The 19,032-nt window shown below is 41.5% G+C and overlaps 1 protein-coding gene and 1 long non-coding RNA gene across 3 annotated transcripts; one reads left to right on the plus strand and one right to left on the minus strand.

Annotated features, from left to right (window-relative positions):
* Positions 1-5,210: 5,210 nt before the first annotated feature.
* On the plus strand, positions 5,211-18,792 carry LOX (lysyl oxidase; the record flags this gene model as incomplete). Of its 2 annotated transcripts, XM_084778400.1 has the most annotated exons (7): positions 5,213-6,239; positions 6,554-6,662; positions 7,832-7,969; positions 9,512-9,668; positions 11,922-12,017; positions 12,369-12,484; positions 15,420-18,792. In XM_084778400.1, the coding sequence occupies exons 1-7, from the start codon at positions 5,627-5,629 to the stop codon at positions 15,424-15,426; spliced, it is 1,236 nt and encodes a 411-aa protein (XP_084634526.1). In that variant the 5' UTR covers positions 5,213-5,626. The 2 variants fall into 2 exon arrangements, with proteins under 2 accessions (XP_084634527.1, XP_084634526.1); XM_084778401.1 differs by lacking the exon at positions 15,420-18,792 and having other exon boundaries at positions 5,211-6,239; positions 12,369-12,488.
* LOC311595575 lies at positions 9,680-15,397 on the minus strand. The gene is made up of 4 exons (XR_014778497.1): positions 15,115-15,397; positions 14,966-15,020; positions 10,760-10,816; positions 9,680-10,519 (listed from the first exon to the last, which is right to left on the minus strand). It is a non-coding gene; the product is annotated as an uncharacterized lncRNA (long non-coding RNA).
* Positions 18,793-19,032: the final 240 nt, after the last annotated feature.

Here is a 19,032-nt window from a genome sequence, read left to right on the forward strand (position 1 = left end):
TACTTTTCTGTTCCCCAGACTTAAACTCCATTTTTTTTGTTCCTTAGGTGGCCCAAGTGGATGGGTAACCAAGCCAGATATATTTAAAATTCATTATTTCTGGGCTATTTCTAGCCAGTTTGTTTACTTATTTTCTGTTTTAGTTCAGTCTTGACACACAGACAAATGTGTACCAACTGTCTACTTTTTATATTTGGGTGAATACCTGGAAGTGTCATGTGGCAAAAAGTAAGGGTGACACGGAAGGAGTGTAAACTCACTGTTAGCTTTCAATTGCACTCACTGATCTCCTTCTACTCCATCTGAAGAGTTGGGGTTCTGTATCTCACTCTATTACTTTTTTTTTTTTTTTAATCTTGAAGAGTATACTCAATACCTTCATTCTACTCTCAGCTCACTCCTCTTATGTTAGAAGCCTTGTTTGGTTTTTTTTTTTTTCTAGATTCATCTCTTTACACTTCAACTTCCCACTTCCTTTGCTTGATTCCCTTTGACATGTTAAAACTGCATGGTGACAACGTACTCCACACAAGCCATAAACTTTACTGAAGAACAAGATTCACATGTACTTCCTGAGATGCATACTTTTCAAATTTTATTTACTTGTGTGTCGCGCTCGCACGTGTGTGTGTGTGTGTGTGTGTGTGTGTGTGTGTGTGTGTGTGCATGTATGAGTATGTCAATGTGTGTAGTTGTCCCCAGAGGCCAGAAGACAGACAGAGAGTCAGAATCCCTGGAGTGGGAGGTGCAGGTGGTTATAAGCATTCTGAATAGTTGGGAAAACCAACTTACATTCCCTAGAAGAGTAGGATGTGTGCTAATTCTCTGAGACATCTCTCCAGCCCCCAAATAAAAGGACTGATGCTCACGCTCTGGTTCTTTGATCATGATGTTCTTGTTCTGTTTCTGATAATCCAGGTATCCTGCTTTTACAGTTTTAGCTTTCTGAATAATTCTGTATCCTGTGAATACAAAGTTATCTAGCAAATTCTATATGCACGGCTTTTTAACTTTTTTCCCCTTTCTTTTTCACAAAGTGGACTTTTTATTTGTCACTATTAAAAGTCTGGGTTTAAAAGAGATTCTTGGAGTGAGTTCATATCTATCAGCTCTTCAAATTTCAGCCTCTGTCTCATCATCGGTGGTTTCTGCAGATCTGCCACCTTCACCACAGAGCTGCGTGGGTTTTCTTAATTCAAACTCAGGTTTCTTCAGCATTTTTACTTTCCTAATGAAGACATCAGGGGAAAAAAGTAAATGGACTAGTAAGTTTTCTCCATGTCTTTCCCATTGCAGTCTGCAGTCACTTGATTAAACCACCTCAAAGCTTCAGCTGTTTGTCTGCACTTCTCAGTTCATGACTGCCATCATCTTCTCCTGGGTCTGGAGAGCATGGTGCTGCAACGCGGGATGCCTTGCACGTCTGGTTGATGCAGTCTTTTAGTGAAACCAATCCAGAACAGATAGGGCAAAACACTATCAGTTGTCTTGACATCAATATGGGCTTGAATCATGGTCTCGTCTGCCACTTTTTGACCATGGAACACATTTTGTCCTGGCTAAGAGTCAGTGTAAGTCAGTCAGACAGTTTTTGTCCTGACCATCATCAGTAAAGAGACTGAGTTTTCTAACTGCGATTTTTTGTCATTCTGTAGATCACCTCAAACACACAGCCCTGGAAGCCATCAGATGCAATTTTCATTCCTTGAGTCTTTGCGATTGGGGGTTCCCCAGTGTTCCTAATATTGAACATAGCCTTAGCTTTACATACCATCCCAATCGTTCTTAGAAAATGAATCAACCTCTTTCCTCTTAGCTCCGCTCTTGCTGCCTTTCACCAGGTGCTTGTTCTTGCCAACTGCCATTGGTACCGCTCTGAGAGCCAGAAGTGTGCAAGTATGCGCAACTTGAGAGAGATCTCAGGTGAATGGGGAAGGACTAGCTTTTATTTCTTCATAGAAACAGAAGCTTGCTTTACAAGGGGGAGGGATTTGGATGACTCCTTCTTTTAATGGTATATACCAGAGATCTGCCTGCAAAAAGCTGGTCTCATATTACTATCAGATGTGCATCTTACCAAAGTTAAATTGAAGAGATGAGGGCATCTTGATGCAGCTACAGTTGCTATTGCCATAAAAAAAATCACTACTAGTATTGTTTTTATTAACTACAGTGGTGAGTGGGAAGGAACTGGTTTGTCTGATTTTGAAAATAGTAGTTTTTGCCACTGAGAAAAGAGCCCAGTGTGAGGCTACATGGTCTCACCCCAGGGGGGCACTTTCTATTGTCCTCAATGTGGTGGCCACATGTTTTCTTTCTGTTTCTCCCAGCTAGCTAAGTCTTAAGCAAGAGAATTTGGAGGAAATGAAAGAGGGAGAAAATCATTTTTTTTTCTTTTATGGCATTTAGAGTATGTGCCAATGGGTTTCATATCCCCACCCCTGAAGTTGTGTGTACATGTGAGTATGTGTTTAATAAAGAAAATAAACAAAGCACTTTATCACCGTTCTGACCAGTTATTTCTGTTTTTCATGAAACAGTTTTAAATTCTTTGAAGCAAACTGAGAGAAAATGGCCACTCTCATCAACTATAAATGTTTAGTGCTCATGTGTATGACTCACCTATATAGTACACCACTCTGCAAAGTATAAATGTGTTTAAGAGATGCTGTAAAACAAATAAATGTGTAATGGAATTCACTGATGGAAAACATTTAAAAAGTGAAAATTGTTTTCTGTAAGCTCCACTTTATACAGGCACAAAAAGTACCCAGTTTTTTGAAGTCAAACTCAAGGATTTATTTACTCAGTATTAACAGTCATAATGAAACATTGTAGGGAACGAATAGAATACATTGGATACTCAAAATATCAGCTATTTTGAAACTTAGAAAAATAATTTGAAGACATTTGGGTTAATTGTAAAATCTTAGCAATAGCTAAGAACCAGAGAAAATAAAATACATATACAGAGTAATGCTTCCCATTCTCCTTCCCCTCCCTCTCCTGTTCCCTTTATCTCTCTCCTTCAGTTTTTCCCTCCCCAAGTATCAGAACGGGAAACAAAGGCACGTCAACTGAGATTCAGGACAACCTTTGTAAGCTGACCTCCACAGCAGATGTCATCCCTCCTGTGGTGGTGTAATAACCGTAGCAGCCTTTCTCTTCTGGAGAGAGACTGTTCATGGGCAGATGTAGAGCCTTTTTCTGATGAGAGATAATTATAATCAGTCTCTTCCTGTTTCCCCTTATAATTTCATCTGTCCATCTAAATTATATACACCTGTCTTCTCCTCCTTCTCCTTCTTCTTCTTTCTTCTTCTTCTTCTTCTTCTTCTTCTTCTTCTTCTTCTTCTTCTTCTCCTTCTTCTTCTTCTTCTTCTTCTTCTTCTTCTTCTTCTTCTTCTTCTTCTTCTTCTTCTTCTTCTTCTTCTAAAACTCTGTCTCACTTACCAGGTCTAGAGAAATCCAGAAGTTAATTATAAGCCTTGTAGCCAGCCAGTAAAATGGTAACTAGTGTTATCTTAGTCATGGCTTTATTCAGAAAAGAATTCACTGTTGACTTGCCATGAGTGAATTTGCACTAAAGGGTTGTCTTTATTATATAAACAATAGATTTACCTCATGTGGGAAAGATTCCCTGTCAAGGAAGGTCATGTGCAGGCTCCACCCAACTTGACTCAGAAAGCCAGCCTCTTTACCCCGGACTCTGTTATGAGATTCAACTAGCTGGGATAGCAGCCCCATACCCCTCTATGTCACTCAGGAGTCTTCTGTAGCAGAAGACAGAAACTGACCATGTTCATCCAGCAAAGAATGTACTAGAAAACCTGAAGGAAAAGATCAAGAACCAGGACATGTTACTAGCAGAGGGAGGAGTAATATTTTTGACCACATGACCACGTTGACATTCAGGAGATAGGTTAATTAGGAGAAATCCAGCCCTCATGGCCAGTTCTTGAAGCGAAGAAGTCCCATGAATGTCCTGTCAGCCCATCCACATGACTGGGCAGAGTTTTCCAAAGAACAGAAAGTAGGGGGATATGGATATGAAGCGGTCAAACCAGAAGCTGTCCACCACACCACACCCCCTTGTGGGGTAATCAGTTATGCAAAGACAGAGACGAAGAGGCTAATATTAAAGTGTGTAGACAACAGCTCGAGGATAGGACCCATAGAATGGATCCTAAAATCTGGTTTTACCTAGTAGTTTAAATCGGGCCACTTAGTAGCAATTTTTATTTGAATTCGGTCCAGATTTTCCCAGACCCCGAGTGGGATGTGACTAGCTGCTCTGTTAAGCATCTCCCTCCAGTTGTAGATTGTCCGCCTACCCATTCTCCTGGCCACCCCTACTGCCTTCTTTGTCCTAAACTCTGAACTCAAAGGCTTTTCCCTCGCAACACCTTTGTTTAGATCGGAAGATGAGTTAAAAGCTGCTGAATGCTTTGTTGAATTTCAACATTTAATATCGGTAGTTTGATTTTAAAATATGAAGTCAAACCTCCATATTAGAGACGAAGAGAAAGAGCAAGAAGTTAGAGAGGAAAGGTCTACTTGAAGGTGCCTCTGAGCACTCGCCTTTCTTCTAGCTCTCTGATACACAGTAAGGTTGAAAGAATTCTCTGTCACTTAAATTGCAAATTGGGCTTTTTTTAAAGGCAAAAAAAGGGGGGGCGGGGGAGTCTGGTTTATCCACCGTTTAAACGTTACAAGCTTTGTTCTCTGTAAATTTTCACTTTGGTTATTAAAATATTCACTGTAGGAAACAGATTTGTAACCCATTTCTCATATTACCTACAGCCAGAAAAACAAAATTTGATATCCTGGGGTTTATTTGCTGAGGGCGCTTCCCATAAAAGCGGGGTGAGTGTGCATCGGGAAATTTGTCTGGTTAACTCCTTTAAGGATAAGCGTTAGTCACAACCTCCCCCACCCCAACACACAAACTTTGGGCCCCATCGCTCTCCCCACCTCCTGACTTCCCGCCTCTCCAGGGCTGGTGACCTAATAGCATTTTTCTTCATGCATACTTTGGCTTGGGCCCATGGCCTGGCTGCCTTCGTCTGTCTGAGTCTTTTGAAATTCCTGCATGTTCGGCCCAGATTAAGTCGAGTGTGTCTCAGGATGTGTGTTCCGTTTTGTTCTTTCCCCTTGACTCTCCCTGTGCAACGTGTCTGGGGAGGAGGGGAAGAGGGGAGGGGGCGGAGAGGGGAGGAAAGGGGAGGAGAGGGAGGAGCAGAGTGGAGGAGCTGTCCGCCTTGCACGTTTCCAATCGCATTACGTGAACAAATAGCGGAGGGACAGCGGGGGCCAGAACGGCTTGTGTAACTGCAAACTTGTCAGAAAGTTTAAAATCTCTCCCGGTTCTTTCACTCCAGACACTGTGCGCTCTCCTGGACCGTCGTGCGCCGCTCCCCGGTCGCCTTGCAGGACTGGAAAAGGGGAGAGAAGAACCGTGCCACGTCCGACGGCCGACTGGGCTGGGGGCAGGGTCTGCCATTCGGCCTTGGCACGACTCTCTGCGACCCATTCCCTCACCTCGCCCTCCTCCCTGCTCGAAGATCCTTCGCGAGATCGGAGCCCCCGGTCTTCATTTTCTCCCAGTCACGTCCTCCCTCGAGCCATGCGCTTCGCCTGGACCGTGCTCTTTCTGGGGCCGCTGCAGCTCTGTCCGCTTCTACGCTGCGCCCCGCAGGCCCCTCGCGATCAACCCGCCGTCCCGGGCCCCTGGCGCCAGACGATCCAATGGGAGAATAATGGGCAGGTGTTCAGTCTGCTGAGCCTCGGGGCGCAGTACCAGCCTCAGCGGCGCCGTGACCCCAGCTCCACTGCCCCAAGACCCGACGGCGACTCCTCACAGCCGCGGACGCCCATTCTGCTGCTGCGTGACAACCGCACGGCCTCTGCCCGTTCGAGGACTCCAAGGCCCTCTGGGGTCGCAGCGGGCCGTCCCCGGCCAGCCGCCCGCCACTGGTTCCAAGCTGGTTTCTCGCCGTCGGGGGCCCGCGATGGAGCTTCACCGCGCACGGCAAACCGGACTGCGACGCCACAGCCTCCGCAGCTCAGTAATCTGAGACCACCGAGCCACGTAGACCGCATGGTGGGCGACGACCCCTACAATCCCTACAAGTACTCCTCCGACGACAATCCCTATTATAACTACTATGACACTTATGAGAGGCCCAGGCCAGGGAGCAGGTACCGACCCGGATATGGCACCGGCTACTTCCAGTACGGTAAGCACCCCCAGGTCCACGGTACACACCGGGCACACTGGCCTCAGGTCAGTGCTGTCTAGACGTGGCTGTCTAGGCGCGGCGGCGGGCTCTGGTCCCGCAGACTCGACCCCCCTACTCCCCCTCCCTCCAGCCTGCCCCGCCAGCTCTGGAATCTGATGGAAACCGCGCTCCTGGCTCCAGCAGCTTCCTTTCCCCTTTCCTTCCTTGGCCCTGGCATTCGCTGTTCTTCCACACACCCAGCCCCACCCTGCAGAATTGGTGAACAAAGAGGGGACCTGGAGTAAGAGGTCATTGGCTTGTTTTATCTTTAGGTCTCCCGGACCTGGTGCCAGATCCCTATTACATCCAGGCATCCACATACGTGCAGAAGATGTCCATGTACAACCTGAGATGCGCTGCGGAAGAAAACTGCCTGGCCAGGTACGGATTTCCACAGCCAGGCTCCCAATTTTGATCCTGGGGTCTCCCCGGTACCTAGTTTTGACTGCTGTTCTGTGCAGACAAGGGCTAGGAACTGGAGCAAGGGCTGGGAAGTGGGACGTGACCTCCTGGGCATGCTGACTTGGATAGAGAGTTAATTTGGACCGTTTTTATGGCTACTGCCTCAGTGAGAGGCACAAATCGGGGAGGGGGGGAGGGGAGAGAAAATCCTTATTCTGGAGACTGTGTCTCAGGTTCTTTCCCCCATTTTTTTAAGGCACTGGCGCCAACTATTTACAATAACTTTATATAAAACAAATTCAACAACCTACAAACGGTGGCGGGGGGGTGGGGTCGGGTATAAGGAAAGCACTTGTTACTCTCTAATGGTCTGGGGGTGTATTCGCAACGGTGGCGCCCCTCCCCCCATTTGTAAAAAGCACATTCCACATGTACTTCAGGCTGTGATTAACAGGGTTGTTTTGGTATAAGACCATGAGCAAGAGTTTTGTTTTCCGTTAGTCCTAAAATAAAATAGCTATTCTCGACTTGCAATTCTCCGATATTGCTGCTTGCAACCAGCAGAGGGAGCACAAGATGTTGCATGGTGGTACATTAATAAAAATGGGTCACAAATGGTATTCCAACACAGATCTACACAAAATAAGGTAGCGTCCCAGAGGTGTTTATATGAACCTTTATTCCACGTTGACTTTTTACAGCCATCGAGCTAAGGGAAGAAATTCAAGCTCGTTTTCCTTCCTGAGGCATGCACGATCCACACCACCGAACGCTGAAAGATATTAAGAAGCGCCCTCAGTCTGTTAATAGTGAAGTATAAAGTTATCTAAATCTAAAGCTAGGTGTCTAATATTAGAGTATTTTTCCACTTCCTATCTTAGATATATCAACTTCTTAATATACACCTGTGCATCTTTTTGGCATATGATCACGCTCTGTGGGCTTTCACTGTTGTTCTTTGTTCACTCATTCAGCAGGGAATCACTATGCTTTTAATCTTCCAGGACTGGACGAGAGCTCACGGTCATCTCATTGAGTTGAAAGCTAGTTGGGGAAAGGGTGATTCCATTACCCCATGATGGTGAGCTGTTCTTTCTAGTTTTGTTTTTCATCAGTATTCACTGAATCTAATGTTTTTAAACTTACAGTTCAGCATATAGGGCAGATGTCAGAGATTATGATCACCGGGTACTGCTACGGTTTCCCCAACGAGTGAAAAACCAAGGGACATCTGACTTCTTACCAAGCCGCCCTCGATATTCCTGGGAGTGGCACAGCTGCCACCAGTAAGTGGACAGCTCTCATAGTACTTCTGGGATGCTCTTACATTGCTTAGATGACTATCCATCTCTTACCTAAAGCTAGAGATTTGCTCTTATTTATACTTAGAAGTTTTCCTGTGCAGTTTGATGTCATCACAGGATGTTAAACCCTAAGATAGCCCCTTCACCACTAAATTCTATCCTCTTTTCCAATTGGAAACTGTAAGTCTGGCTCGTTAAAACTGTGGAAAGGACACAACAATGGCTGCCAGTAGAATTTACTCTTATGTTAAAGTGTCTGCTATAGACAAGATCATCTCCAGTTGGTTAGCCTTAAAAAGCATCTTATAAAAGCAACACATCTCCGACCTAAAGGACGCAGAGACCATTGTTAACAAAAGATGGACTTCAGAACCCAGTCCTCTTCCATCTTTTGAAAGGCCCGTGTCAGCCCCAGAGGGGTTGCCCTACACTGTCTACATTTAAAGGTTGTAATTTTTAAGTTAGATGTGATTATGCTACCACTTGCCTAGGTAATGTGCTCAAGCGTTCAGTGCCAGGAGATCCTGATGTGTGGTCTGCTTACCAAAACACAAACCCTTTCTCGCTGTAGCCCCTTCCCCATGTGAAAACAGGAAGGACTCAGAAGACTTCTATTTAATGGAGAAAAGTAGACTTTAGCCACATAATTTACAGATTGAAATAGGAATATTTTATTGTGCAATAAAAGTTTGTGCTATTTAAACAATAGTGGCAGAAAATAGTTTTCCCTTTGTATTTCTAAAAATATTTTTTAAAATCTTGCAACTCTAGTTTTTAAAATCTCGTAGCAAACCCTCCAGAGTAAAGCTCCTGTCTGAAACCATCATCCCATCGCCAACATCAGCAGTGAAAGGCAGAGAAACACTATAAACTCTGCAGGTTGCAGGAACAGATAATGAATTGTCTATACTTGATGTTCAAAGATAAAACCCTGTATAAAGAAACAGACATCCTGTCTTTACCAATTAGTAAAGTGAAAAGCTTGCATTGTCCTTGAAAAATATTTGGCGTGAAAATCTCTTCAGGAAGATGAACTTGGGAGCCAGGTATGATGAGACATGCCTTTAGTTCTAGCACTTGGGTGGCAGAGGCAGGCAGATCTCTGAGTTCCAGGCCAATATGGTCTTTGGTAAGTTCTATAACAGCCAGAGCTGCATAGAGAAACACTGTTTCAAGAAGGAAAAAAAAATGTGGGCTGGAGAGATGGTTCACAAAAGAGTGTTCTCGCAAAAGAGTGAGTTTGATTCCCAGCACCCACAGGGTGGTTCACAGCCATTCACATCTCCAGTTCCAAGGGATTTGAAACCCTCTTCTGACTTCCTCTGGCCCCAGGCACTTACATGGGTGCATACAACTTGTAGACAAAACATTCACACACATAAAATAAACAAATGTTAAAAAAAATTTAAAAGAAGATAAACTTGGCCTGTTTTAATTATTTATAAGATGAGGAAATCACTTAGTGTCCTTCCTGGTCTCTCTGTGTGCCACTGACTGCTGTGTCTTTCTTGTGTGGGACACTAGACATTACCACAGCATGGATGAATTCAGCCACTACGACCTGCTTGATGCCAACACTCAGAGGAGAGTGGCTGAAGGCCACAAAGCAAGCTTCTGTCTAGAGGACACAACCTGTGACTATGGGTACCACAGACGCTTTGCCTGCACTGCACATACACAGGTAGGCTGGCGGTACCCTGACATCAGGAGCCCACAGACCTGCAGATAAAATGAAACAAAATACCTGGTGTTTCCTTCCCTCCTATCCTCTTTCTTTAAATACTTTGCTTCATTCTGAGGTTTCCTTATCACCATGGAAAGTAATTGGGAAAAGGCAAATGCCTGGGTGGTACAAATTGCTTTTGAAGTGTTTCCAGCGGTCCATGTAACTCCTGCTGGTGATCACACAAGGTGGGTTCTTGCTACAGAAGACAATGAAAAGTAGTTTACTTTCTGAATACACGTGAAGGACTTACAACATCTGCCTTCATTCCATGCTTATTTGCTGGCTAAAATAACTGTTGGCCATATACATCTGTTTTTCTCACCTGTAAAAACCATTTTGTTTTCCACCTCATGCTTAATACACAATGTTGCCTAAAGTTAGAACACAGAGTTGAAGCCAGTTTCTTAAAAATACTTTAAACAGGATCACTTTTAATAATGCAAATAAGAACAGAGAGACACTTTTCTTACTCCACACATGTATATTTAAACCTACAGTGTAATTAATGTCAGATGTCCTTTGGGTGAATTTCTTCTTTAAAGTGCTGAGTTAAGCACTATTGTATGTCTTAGAACTGGAAAATGTGTGTCAGTTAAAAGCCATGCCAGTATTCCCATCCAAAACCCTAATTTGTAAAAGGACATTATAATTTTACTCCAGCCCAGCTCTTGGCAAGTAGTTCCTGAATGTATATTACCCAGGGCACAAAGACATCATCCGCTGCCGTCTTGGGGAACCGATTCCAGGACTGTGGCCGGAAGCGTTTTGGTGACCCACATGTGGTGACCATACTTCTTTCTTCTGGCCTTAGCTCATCAAAGTGGTTAGAAAGGCAAACAGTTATATTTAACATAGGTTGGGAGGGGCAAGACATATGCTTTAAGGGAAAAGTGTAACACACCCATATATTAGGCATGTACCCATGCAGAGATTGCCTTCCCATTCTGTGGTCAGCCCCCCACCCCTACCCCCACCCCCACCCCCCTGAGAGGCTCTGGAGCATCTATTTTCCCTATTCAGAAAATGACATAGGTTGATCATCTCACTTGGGTGGGGGATAGTGTATATTTCATACAGACCAAAAATTCTTCTGTTTGTATTTCCTGTTCAACAGATGAAATGAGAATGGGTCAAGGTAATTATGTCTCTCACTCCTGTGGCTCGAGTACTTTCTAGTTGGCCTGACGATGCTGTCCTGTGATGTGGGCAGCAAAACTTCTCACTCTTCCCAAATCCATCCACCGCCAAACCCACATTGCTAAAGCACTTTGAGGGTCTTTTGCTATCTTTGTTGACCAAAATGACCTTAAGCACCAAGGAAACTTGAATGACGATTTTAAATGACACAGCTGAGTTTAAATAAATGTAAGATAAAAGTCCTTACAAGGAAATAAGGAGACGAGAAGATACTTGTCGCCCACAATAGAGGGACATTTCTTCAGCCTCAAGAGAGCATGGGGCACATGTTCATGGTGTTTCCCTCCTGATGACCTATGGACTTGCTGATGCATTGACCAGCTTAGGCTTAAACCCTTCCTTCTGACTCAACAAAAACTTGACAGGTTACTTGAGAGAGCGAATGTGGTAGATAAGAAATGGTTCTCTGAACCCTGTTTATATCATCTTGAAACCAACTTGGTTACTCCCCAGCTGTTTGCCCCTGAATCAGTTATTTGACCTTAGCGTGCCTCAGGTTCCTCATCTGTAAAACAGGGATAGCAACACGCCTGGCTCATGCAGTTGTGAGAACTGACTTTATATAAGGTTTGAATGATTTTGGTTAATAATAGATACTAGCTATTCAAGGATGCAACTAGGCTCTACCTACTCTTGAGTAGTTTCTATAATATGATTACAATATAGAGCAAAAATGGGTAGTTCACTGATAGGACACTGGAACCAAATTATAAGATAGCTTTCCTGATGTGCTACTCTTGAACTGTGGTGGAGGCTTATTTTGCTGCTTAAGACTATTTTCCACTGGTGACTTCAGAAATAAGACACTCTGCTTCATATTGGAGGCTTGCAGCTTTAAAGAACTAGATATTATAAGACTGGATACGATGCACTATGGTTTTCGTGTCAAATTCTGGAAAGTACCAGCTCAAGGCCTTATTTACAAATAATATCATGAGGTTTTTTTTTTTTTTTAAACATAGTCTGGTGACACACTATATTTTAATTTTGACTGTTTTTTGCTGCTTTTAGGGATTGAGCCCTGGGTGTTATGATACATATGCGGCAGACATAGACTGCCAGTGGATTGATATTACAGATGTACAGCCTGGAAACTACATTCTGAAGGTATGGGCTCTGAGTACATGCAATTTGCCGTTACAGTGCCATACACGCCCCTTCTCTAGATTCCAATATTAAATAGCCATGTGCTTGAATGTAGTTAAACACCCTTCAGAACAATTTTTAAGCAATCAAGAGTATGGGTTTTTCAGAAAGAGCTTAGAGAAATTTACACAATGTTCTTTTGTAATATACCCAGTGTGTTTAACTACCTGTTTTACTTAAACTCCTTTTCTTGCTTGATTTAGCTGAGTCCCTTGTTAGCAATTTAACCATAGCATCTGTATAGAGATAGAAGGGAAAAACAGTATGCAGTGAGTATGAAATCTTTCACACCATGCTAATTTTGTTGGTCAGGTCAGTGTAAACCCCAGCTATCTGGTGCCTGAATCAGACTACAGTAACAATGTTGTACGCTGTGAGATTCGCTACACAGGACATCATGCCTATGCCTCAGGCTGCACAATTTCACCGTGAGTATTATTTGAAAAGCCAAGTAATTTCTTTAACAAGGAGCTTCACATTTCATATTAGCCAAAATGCCTGGGAGTGCTTAGAAATTTTGTCACCTGGCATTATAAAGCACAGGTGTTCCTACCGCCATAGCTTCCTTGCAAATAAAGCAAAGCAACCATTAAATATAGGATCCATGTTATTATTTTTACAACACTGGAGAATGGAGATGCGATCATGTTTTAATCATGCTGCAGAATTAGTTTTTAAGACAAGATATAGGATGCAGTGTTTACATTGAGAGTTCTGTGGACTGCCAGTTCATCAAATTGCTCAATAGGCAGTGGGCTTGTAGGAGCCACAGCCATTTGGCTTTCCCCTCCCTCCATGGTCCTCCCTGACAAGGATGGAAAGAGATTCAAAGTATTCTTCAAGGTTCATTTTCATGTACTGGCTGTAAAGTGTGTGTGTGTGTGTGTGTGTGTGTGTGTGTGTGTGTGTGTGTGTGTGTGTTCTATAATTTCCTTAGTCATGAAACTAGTATTTGAACATTAGAAAGACTCTCAGCACGGAAATATTAAGTAGAAGGTTTTGGATGAAAAGGAAAGGAGAGCATGTTTGCCTGGCCGCTGCCTGGCTTGCCCCAGCCCTTTACAGTTTTGCCTGCTTTGCATTGCCTACGTGGTTCCTTCCCCACAGCTCGAAGACTAACTGACCATGGATCAGCTCTGCACTGAGACTGGAGAGACATTGGCAGCTTAAGGGCGCCATACTTTCCTCACAGAAAACCCTTTTCTTATTTACATAAAGGAACAGAGTCAGTCTGTACATAGCAAGCACTATTATATTGTTAGAAACGAGGCTCCTGAAAGTAAAGAGCTAATGCTGGAAATACAAACTCCTCTGAATATGTCCACTGACGGTCTGGCTAAACTATTGGTACATTAAGCATGGAGTTAGTCTCAGTATAGATGAAGGCCCCATAATCTAAAATAATTTATAAAATTAAGGGGTAGTTGATTCTTTCAAGTTATCTATTGATTGTTAGCTCGTTCTTCATTTACTTACTTATTCTCACTTTACACTGCATACTTGTGGTCCTATCCTAGTACTGGGAAACAATATAATGATGCAAATAATGGCTACCATGTGGACTTACTGTAACAGTTCCCCAGTATTCCACTTAAATTTAGTCCATGCTCGTATCTTTTCCTACCCCAAAATGCCCTGGATCTAATTGCTTGTTCACACTATACACAAATGGCCAAGTAGAGATTTGCCACCTCCAGTCTTCCACTCAACACTTCAAACATGAATTAATTTGTCTCGCAAGAAATATAGAATTGAATAGAGAGAGTGAGAGAAGCTTAGACACAGATGTTACAGAGATGTAGTATGTAAAGCTGCAGAGGGTAAACACTGGGGCCCTCTACTCTGTTCGGTGGACCCCAAGTACAGCTGCCACCTTCCCACTAGGAACAGGCCTGGAGTGGTGGCTTTTGTTACATAGCATGTTATTTGGCTCGAATCATTTGAACCCATCCATTTGGGCCTATTACCTTAAAACAGGAATTCCCATTGTGGCCAAGGATTGATTATTTTTAATTTATCAGTTATCAATGACTGCAACTAAATGGTAAATGCTGTTGAAATGGAGTTTTTACAAGCAGGATTGATCAGGTGGAAATATAAAGTTAACCATAGTTAATTAGTCTTAATAAAAGCAATACCGCACTTATTCTATGACTGCAAAGTAAGAAATGCTCAAAAGAGGATAGCCCGTCACGTGGAGGACAGTCATAGTCACCTCTTATAGTCTGACTTTCACTTCCAAAAACAGAGGAAAGAGATTTCCTCAGACCAGGGTTGGCGAATGACTTTAGAACATCATTTGAGTTTTTGGCCTTGAGTGCTCAGAACTACAGAAACAGAGCTCAGGAAGAGCATGCCCATAGGAGTCAGTCATGGGCAACTGCAGGGCAGGAGCAAACTGCAGGCCATGTTTACAAAGGCAGGTGCCAGGTCGCTTTGTCAGCTGTCATCTGATCAAAAAGACATCTAAAGAGCAAGCTAGGAATTTTGAGCTGCTCTCTGGAGGTCCTGAAAAAATCTGACATTTTTGAGTGGGGAATGAGCCCTAAGCTATGTGGACTGTCTGATGGCTATGTGTGTGACCTCATGCTGGCCTTACTGGCTTTCCCCCCGCCCCAACTCTAATGACATGCCACTGTTAGTTTAGTACTGGTTGCTGTTCATGTTAGTCAGATATTTCAAACCATTATAAAGTGGCAAAATTCCTCCCAATAGTTTGATATGTTCCATTCAGGTAGCTTCTTTCCCTCAGTCTTCCTGGGTGGCTCAGCCCTTTCTACTTCTACAGTGCCATGACCGGCCTTTCTTCTCACAGAATTGATGTTTAGAAATTGGCAGTTTATGATTTGGACCCAAGTGCATTTTTCCTTATATGATTACCAAAGATCAACGTTTCAGCATAACAGTACCTAATTCACGGTCGCTGCTCCTATCTCTGCTCACGAATGCATCATACTCAGAAGCCTGCAGATAAAGACAAAGGCAAAACGGTGCAGAAGCCATGACTATGCCTCCTGGTGACTTCAGCACTCTTCCTTGTCCTGTAGAATGAGCTCACCTGCCCTGGTGTTGGTTCCCTAAGTGCTGCTTGACTTTTCCTTGTTTAGGTGTTGCAATTTGTTTGTTTTGCCTTTTAAACATCTAGTCTGTGGACATCAGGCATGCACTTCATGCTATAGACAAATTCTTTTTCTCCAAAGCACTGTTGAATCATGCTCTAGTAGAAATTTTACAAGGTGGCTGTTGCTGGGGCAGAGGGAAATTGCTGCGCCAGGTTTTGAAAAGGCTGGCCAAAATGTTATTTGTTGTGTTCAGTCACATCATCCGGCTGATAACTTGCCCCCTTGTGTTCTCTTAATCCAGGTATTAGAAAGCAAGCCGAACTCCCAATGGATAAAGCAGAACCTGGTGTTTGGAAAAATGAAAAACATAGATTAGCTTAAGTAGGAAGGACTTACATATTTTAAAAGGCAAACGAAAAACAACGAAGGAAGTTTTGTTTGGACTCTTTGACAACAAACCACATAACTGGATTTTGAGCATTTAAATCAGCATTATTTTTGGAATTTTTAAATACTTAACATCATTTTATGAATTAATGGTGTTTCAATTCTGTAGGTGCATACTTGGCTCTTTCAAAGGACTCTGAATTTCTTGTCTTCTTTCAAAACTATAGTGCAAAAGAGAAAATAATAGCGTAGTGAATGAGCCATAATTTGAACTAACATGCAGAAACCAGACACAATGGTGAGCTTATATTTGCCTCAACATAGATTGGTGTTTCAAAATTTGTTCCTACTGTGCAAACAGAAATGGATACTTTTGGTGCTGAGGAAAGGTCAAATACATAACTATTGTTGTCACAGATATCACTCTAGAGCACAGAGATGGCAATATATGTATTCCGATAGTTACAGCCACGTATAAAATTATGTTTACATTTTTAAATTACTAGATAATTCTCTTTCTCTTAAATGCCTAATTTCACTCTGACTTGAGTCAACTTCTGTTTTGGAATGAATTAGATAATTTCAAATTCCTGTCTGCTATTCACTGACATTCCCCATCTACACTTAGTTTTTCTGTGGGCATAAATGTCCAATGTGACAATCTTCACAGTACCATTGTGGGGATTAGCAGCCTGGGGGAAATCATTGTGATGGCAGGTGTGAGAAATGTAGAGCCAATAGCCCTGCTAGCCAAAATTAAGTCACTGCTGACACAGAAATTACACAGTGAATCTCTAACATCACAACCATCTTTCAGATACTGTAAAAAAAAAAATACTGGAAAATCTTTTTAGATTTTTTTCAAATCTGCCATACTTCTGAAATGTTCTGCTCTTAAGGGGAAGTCAAAAAAGAAAAGAAAGAAAAAAAAAAAAAGAAAATAACTACCCATAATAGATGACCTACTGTGTACAATGCAGGACCATCGTCCTAGACTCTTCTTCAGGAATTGGATGTACATGTTTTTGTGTATTTACAATACACAGCCCAAATTAGAGGAGCACGTAGCATTGCATACTTGAGAGGTTGGCGAACAAGAGGGAAGTAGGTACCTTCTGCAAAAATAAGGACTGTGCACCACAACGAGACAGCTGTGACCTTACTTCAAACTGTGAAACTGTGTGCAGCAGTAGAATTTGGAGACTCTTAAATTCAGAAGGCGCAGAAAGGAATCTAGTTAGACTTTTGAGTTCCTGGTGCTTATGCTGAAGATTTCTTCATAAACCAGCATTAAAATCTCAAGTAAGGAATCTCCTGTGTCACTTTCTAAGAGAGCTGGAGTCCTGTCTTTAGAGTTGTAAGGGCAACAGTTACTAATGAGCAGAGCAGGTCAGAGGGACCACAGATGGGCAGTCGCCAGGGGCAGAAAGCACGGTACACATGATTCTTATCTGCTTGGACACATACTTACCCATAAGCCAATAGAGAGAGAATTTTAATTGAGCTGATATCTGATTGATGGGATTGCTTCTTTGATGTACCTCTTTGCCTTTAATTTGCTTTTCATTTTTAAGACTGTAGAATGATCCTTTCAAGTTATAATCACTCCGATAGAGATATTTTAATATACATGCTTTTAAAAACAAAACAAAAACTACTGTCAGTATTAATACTGAGCCAGACTGGCATCTATAGATTTAACATCTTGTTTTACTAAGATTCTTAACTCTATATACAAGAAAAGTAGGTTAATAATATGGCTTTTAGATATATAGGATAATCATTTCAATGGTTCCTTTATTTCTTTACTCATCATTGTGTGAAGGACAGCATAAACCAAGAACTTATCTGTTAGACATTGGAAAGAAAATGACTGTCCCTACCTTTAATAAATATAAAAATTGGGCTCACCTTATTTCATTTTAAATTGCTCAAAGTATATCCATAGAATTTTAGATGTAAACACTACTATTTGCCATGGCCGTATTTTATTTTTTAAAAATTAAGTTAAAAGTTATTAAATATATACATGTATGTATCTCTAATAATTAAAAAATGGTTCAAATTCATGAAATGTCTGCCTTTTAAATATAATTTGGGCTTTTTGGTTGATGTTTTTCAATTAGGCAACTGTTTCTTTGTAAACATTTCTTTCCTCTCCATATTTTTGAAGCTTTCAAGTTGACTTTAAGTGCTGACTTACCACTTCCTATTTTTGACCCTTGATAATTAGTTGGAGTAGAACAATGATAACAATCACTAACTAGTCTAACCACACTCCAAGTGTTTAAAAATATCAAGTGAGAATGTCACAAAAGCCATCCAGGATTGAACAGAAACTGGCTTTTACAGTAATAAAGGCTGTGAGAAAAATGGAAAACACCATAGTTAAATCTATTCCTTGCCTTGTATGTAGTATCATACTATTGAGACTGCAGACTCTGTCTCCAGCGGAACCATGGCCTATCTGCTCTACTTCCATTCTTTACATTTTATATAATAATTTAACTTACAATTTCCATATAATTACTCTCTAGGAATTCTTTGTAATAGTAGTGTGTCATTCTTTAAAGTTTGAATGTTAGACACATGTGTAAACTTCATTTCTTATGCTCAGAATTTAAATGAAATGTAGTTCACTAAAATTTTCTTCCAACTAATCGTTAATCTTCAGAAGATTTTATGAACTTACCGAATTTGTAGACAGGAAACATTTTAGAAACAATTTTTCTAATAGTATATTAAGTAAGAGAACAACCCACTTCATGCACATTTCATTTGTGCACTCACAGACACAATATTTTAAAAATCAACAATTTAAATTTCACTCCCAGCTCCCCCAAATCTTTCCTACTTTTGAACACAGATTTTGTTAACCTTCAAGTTTAAATGGTGCTGAATTGTCTTAACTTGAATGTAAAATGCATTAAGTCTTAGCTCATGGGATACAGACATTTAATATATAACTGCTTGGGCAAACTAGGTGACATGTCATTGGTGTTAAATTGTCTATAATGAAGTTTTAGTTTCTCCCAAGTTTTTTCTGAATTGTTATCTATAAAAACATTTGTAACTTGTTTAAGAAATGTTTACTTTAAATGTCCAGACACAGGCTTTATATTTGCATTCTCACACTCTTTTTATTATATTCTGTAACTTCATGAATACATAAAAAATACTTTGAGTAAATGATTTTAAGCGTCTAAAGTGGTCATTTTCTGTTACCTACAAATAAATGATTTTAATTTCATTTTCGGTTAAACCATTAAAACCATGCATGTGGTTGATATTCTTGTTTAAGTGCCTTTTTATAATAATTTATATTTTTGAAATTATAATCACATCTTTTGCCCTTCCCCTTTAGGCCCTCCAAACTATCTCTTGCCCTCTCTCAAACCCATGGGTTCTTTTTTTCCTTTAATGATTGTTAGTGTTACACACACAAACACACACTCACAGTCACCCACTCACACTCACTTGCATACATATTTCTAAACACAGAAATATAACCTTCTCAGTCCACATAA

The sequence above is a fragment of the Acomys minous genome (assembly GCF_964271855.1).
Source record: "Acomys minous genome assembly, chromosome: 4".
NCBI lineage: Eukaryota > Metazoa > Chordata > Mammalia > Rodentia > Muridae > Acomys > Acomys minous.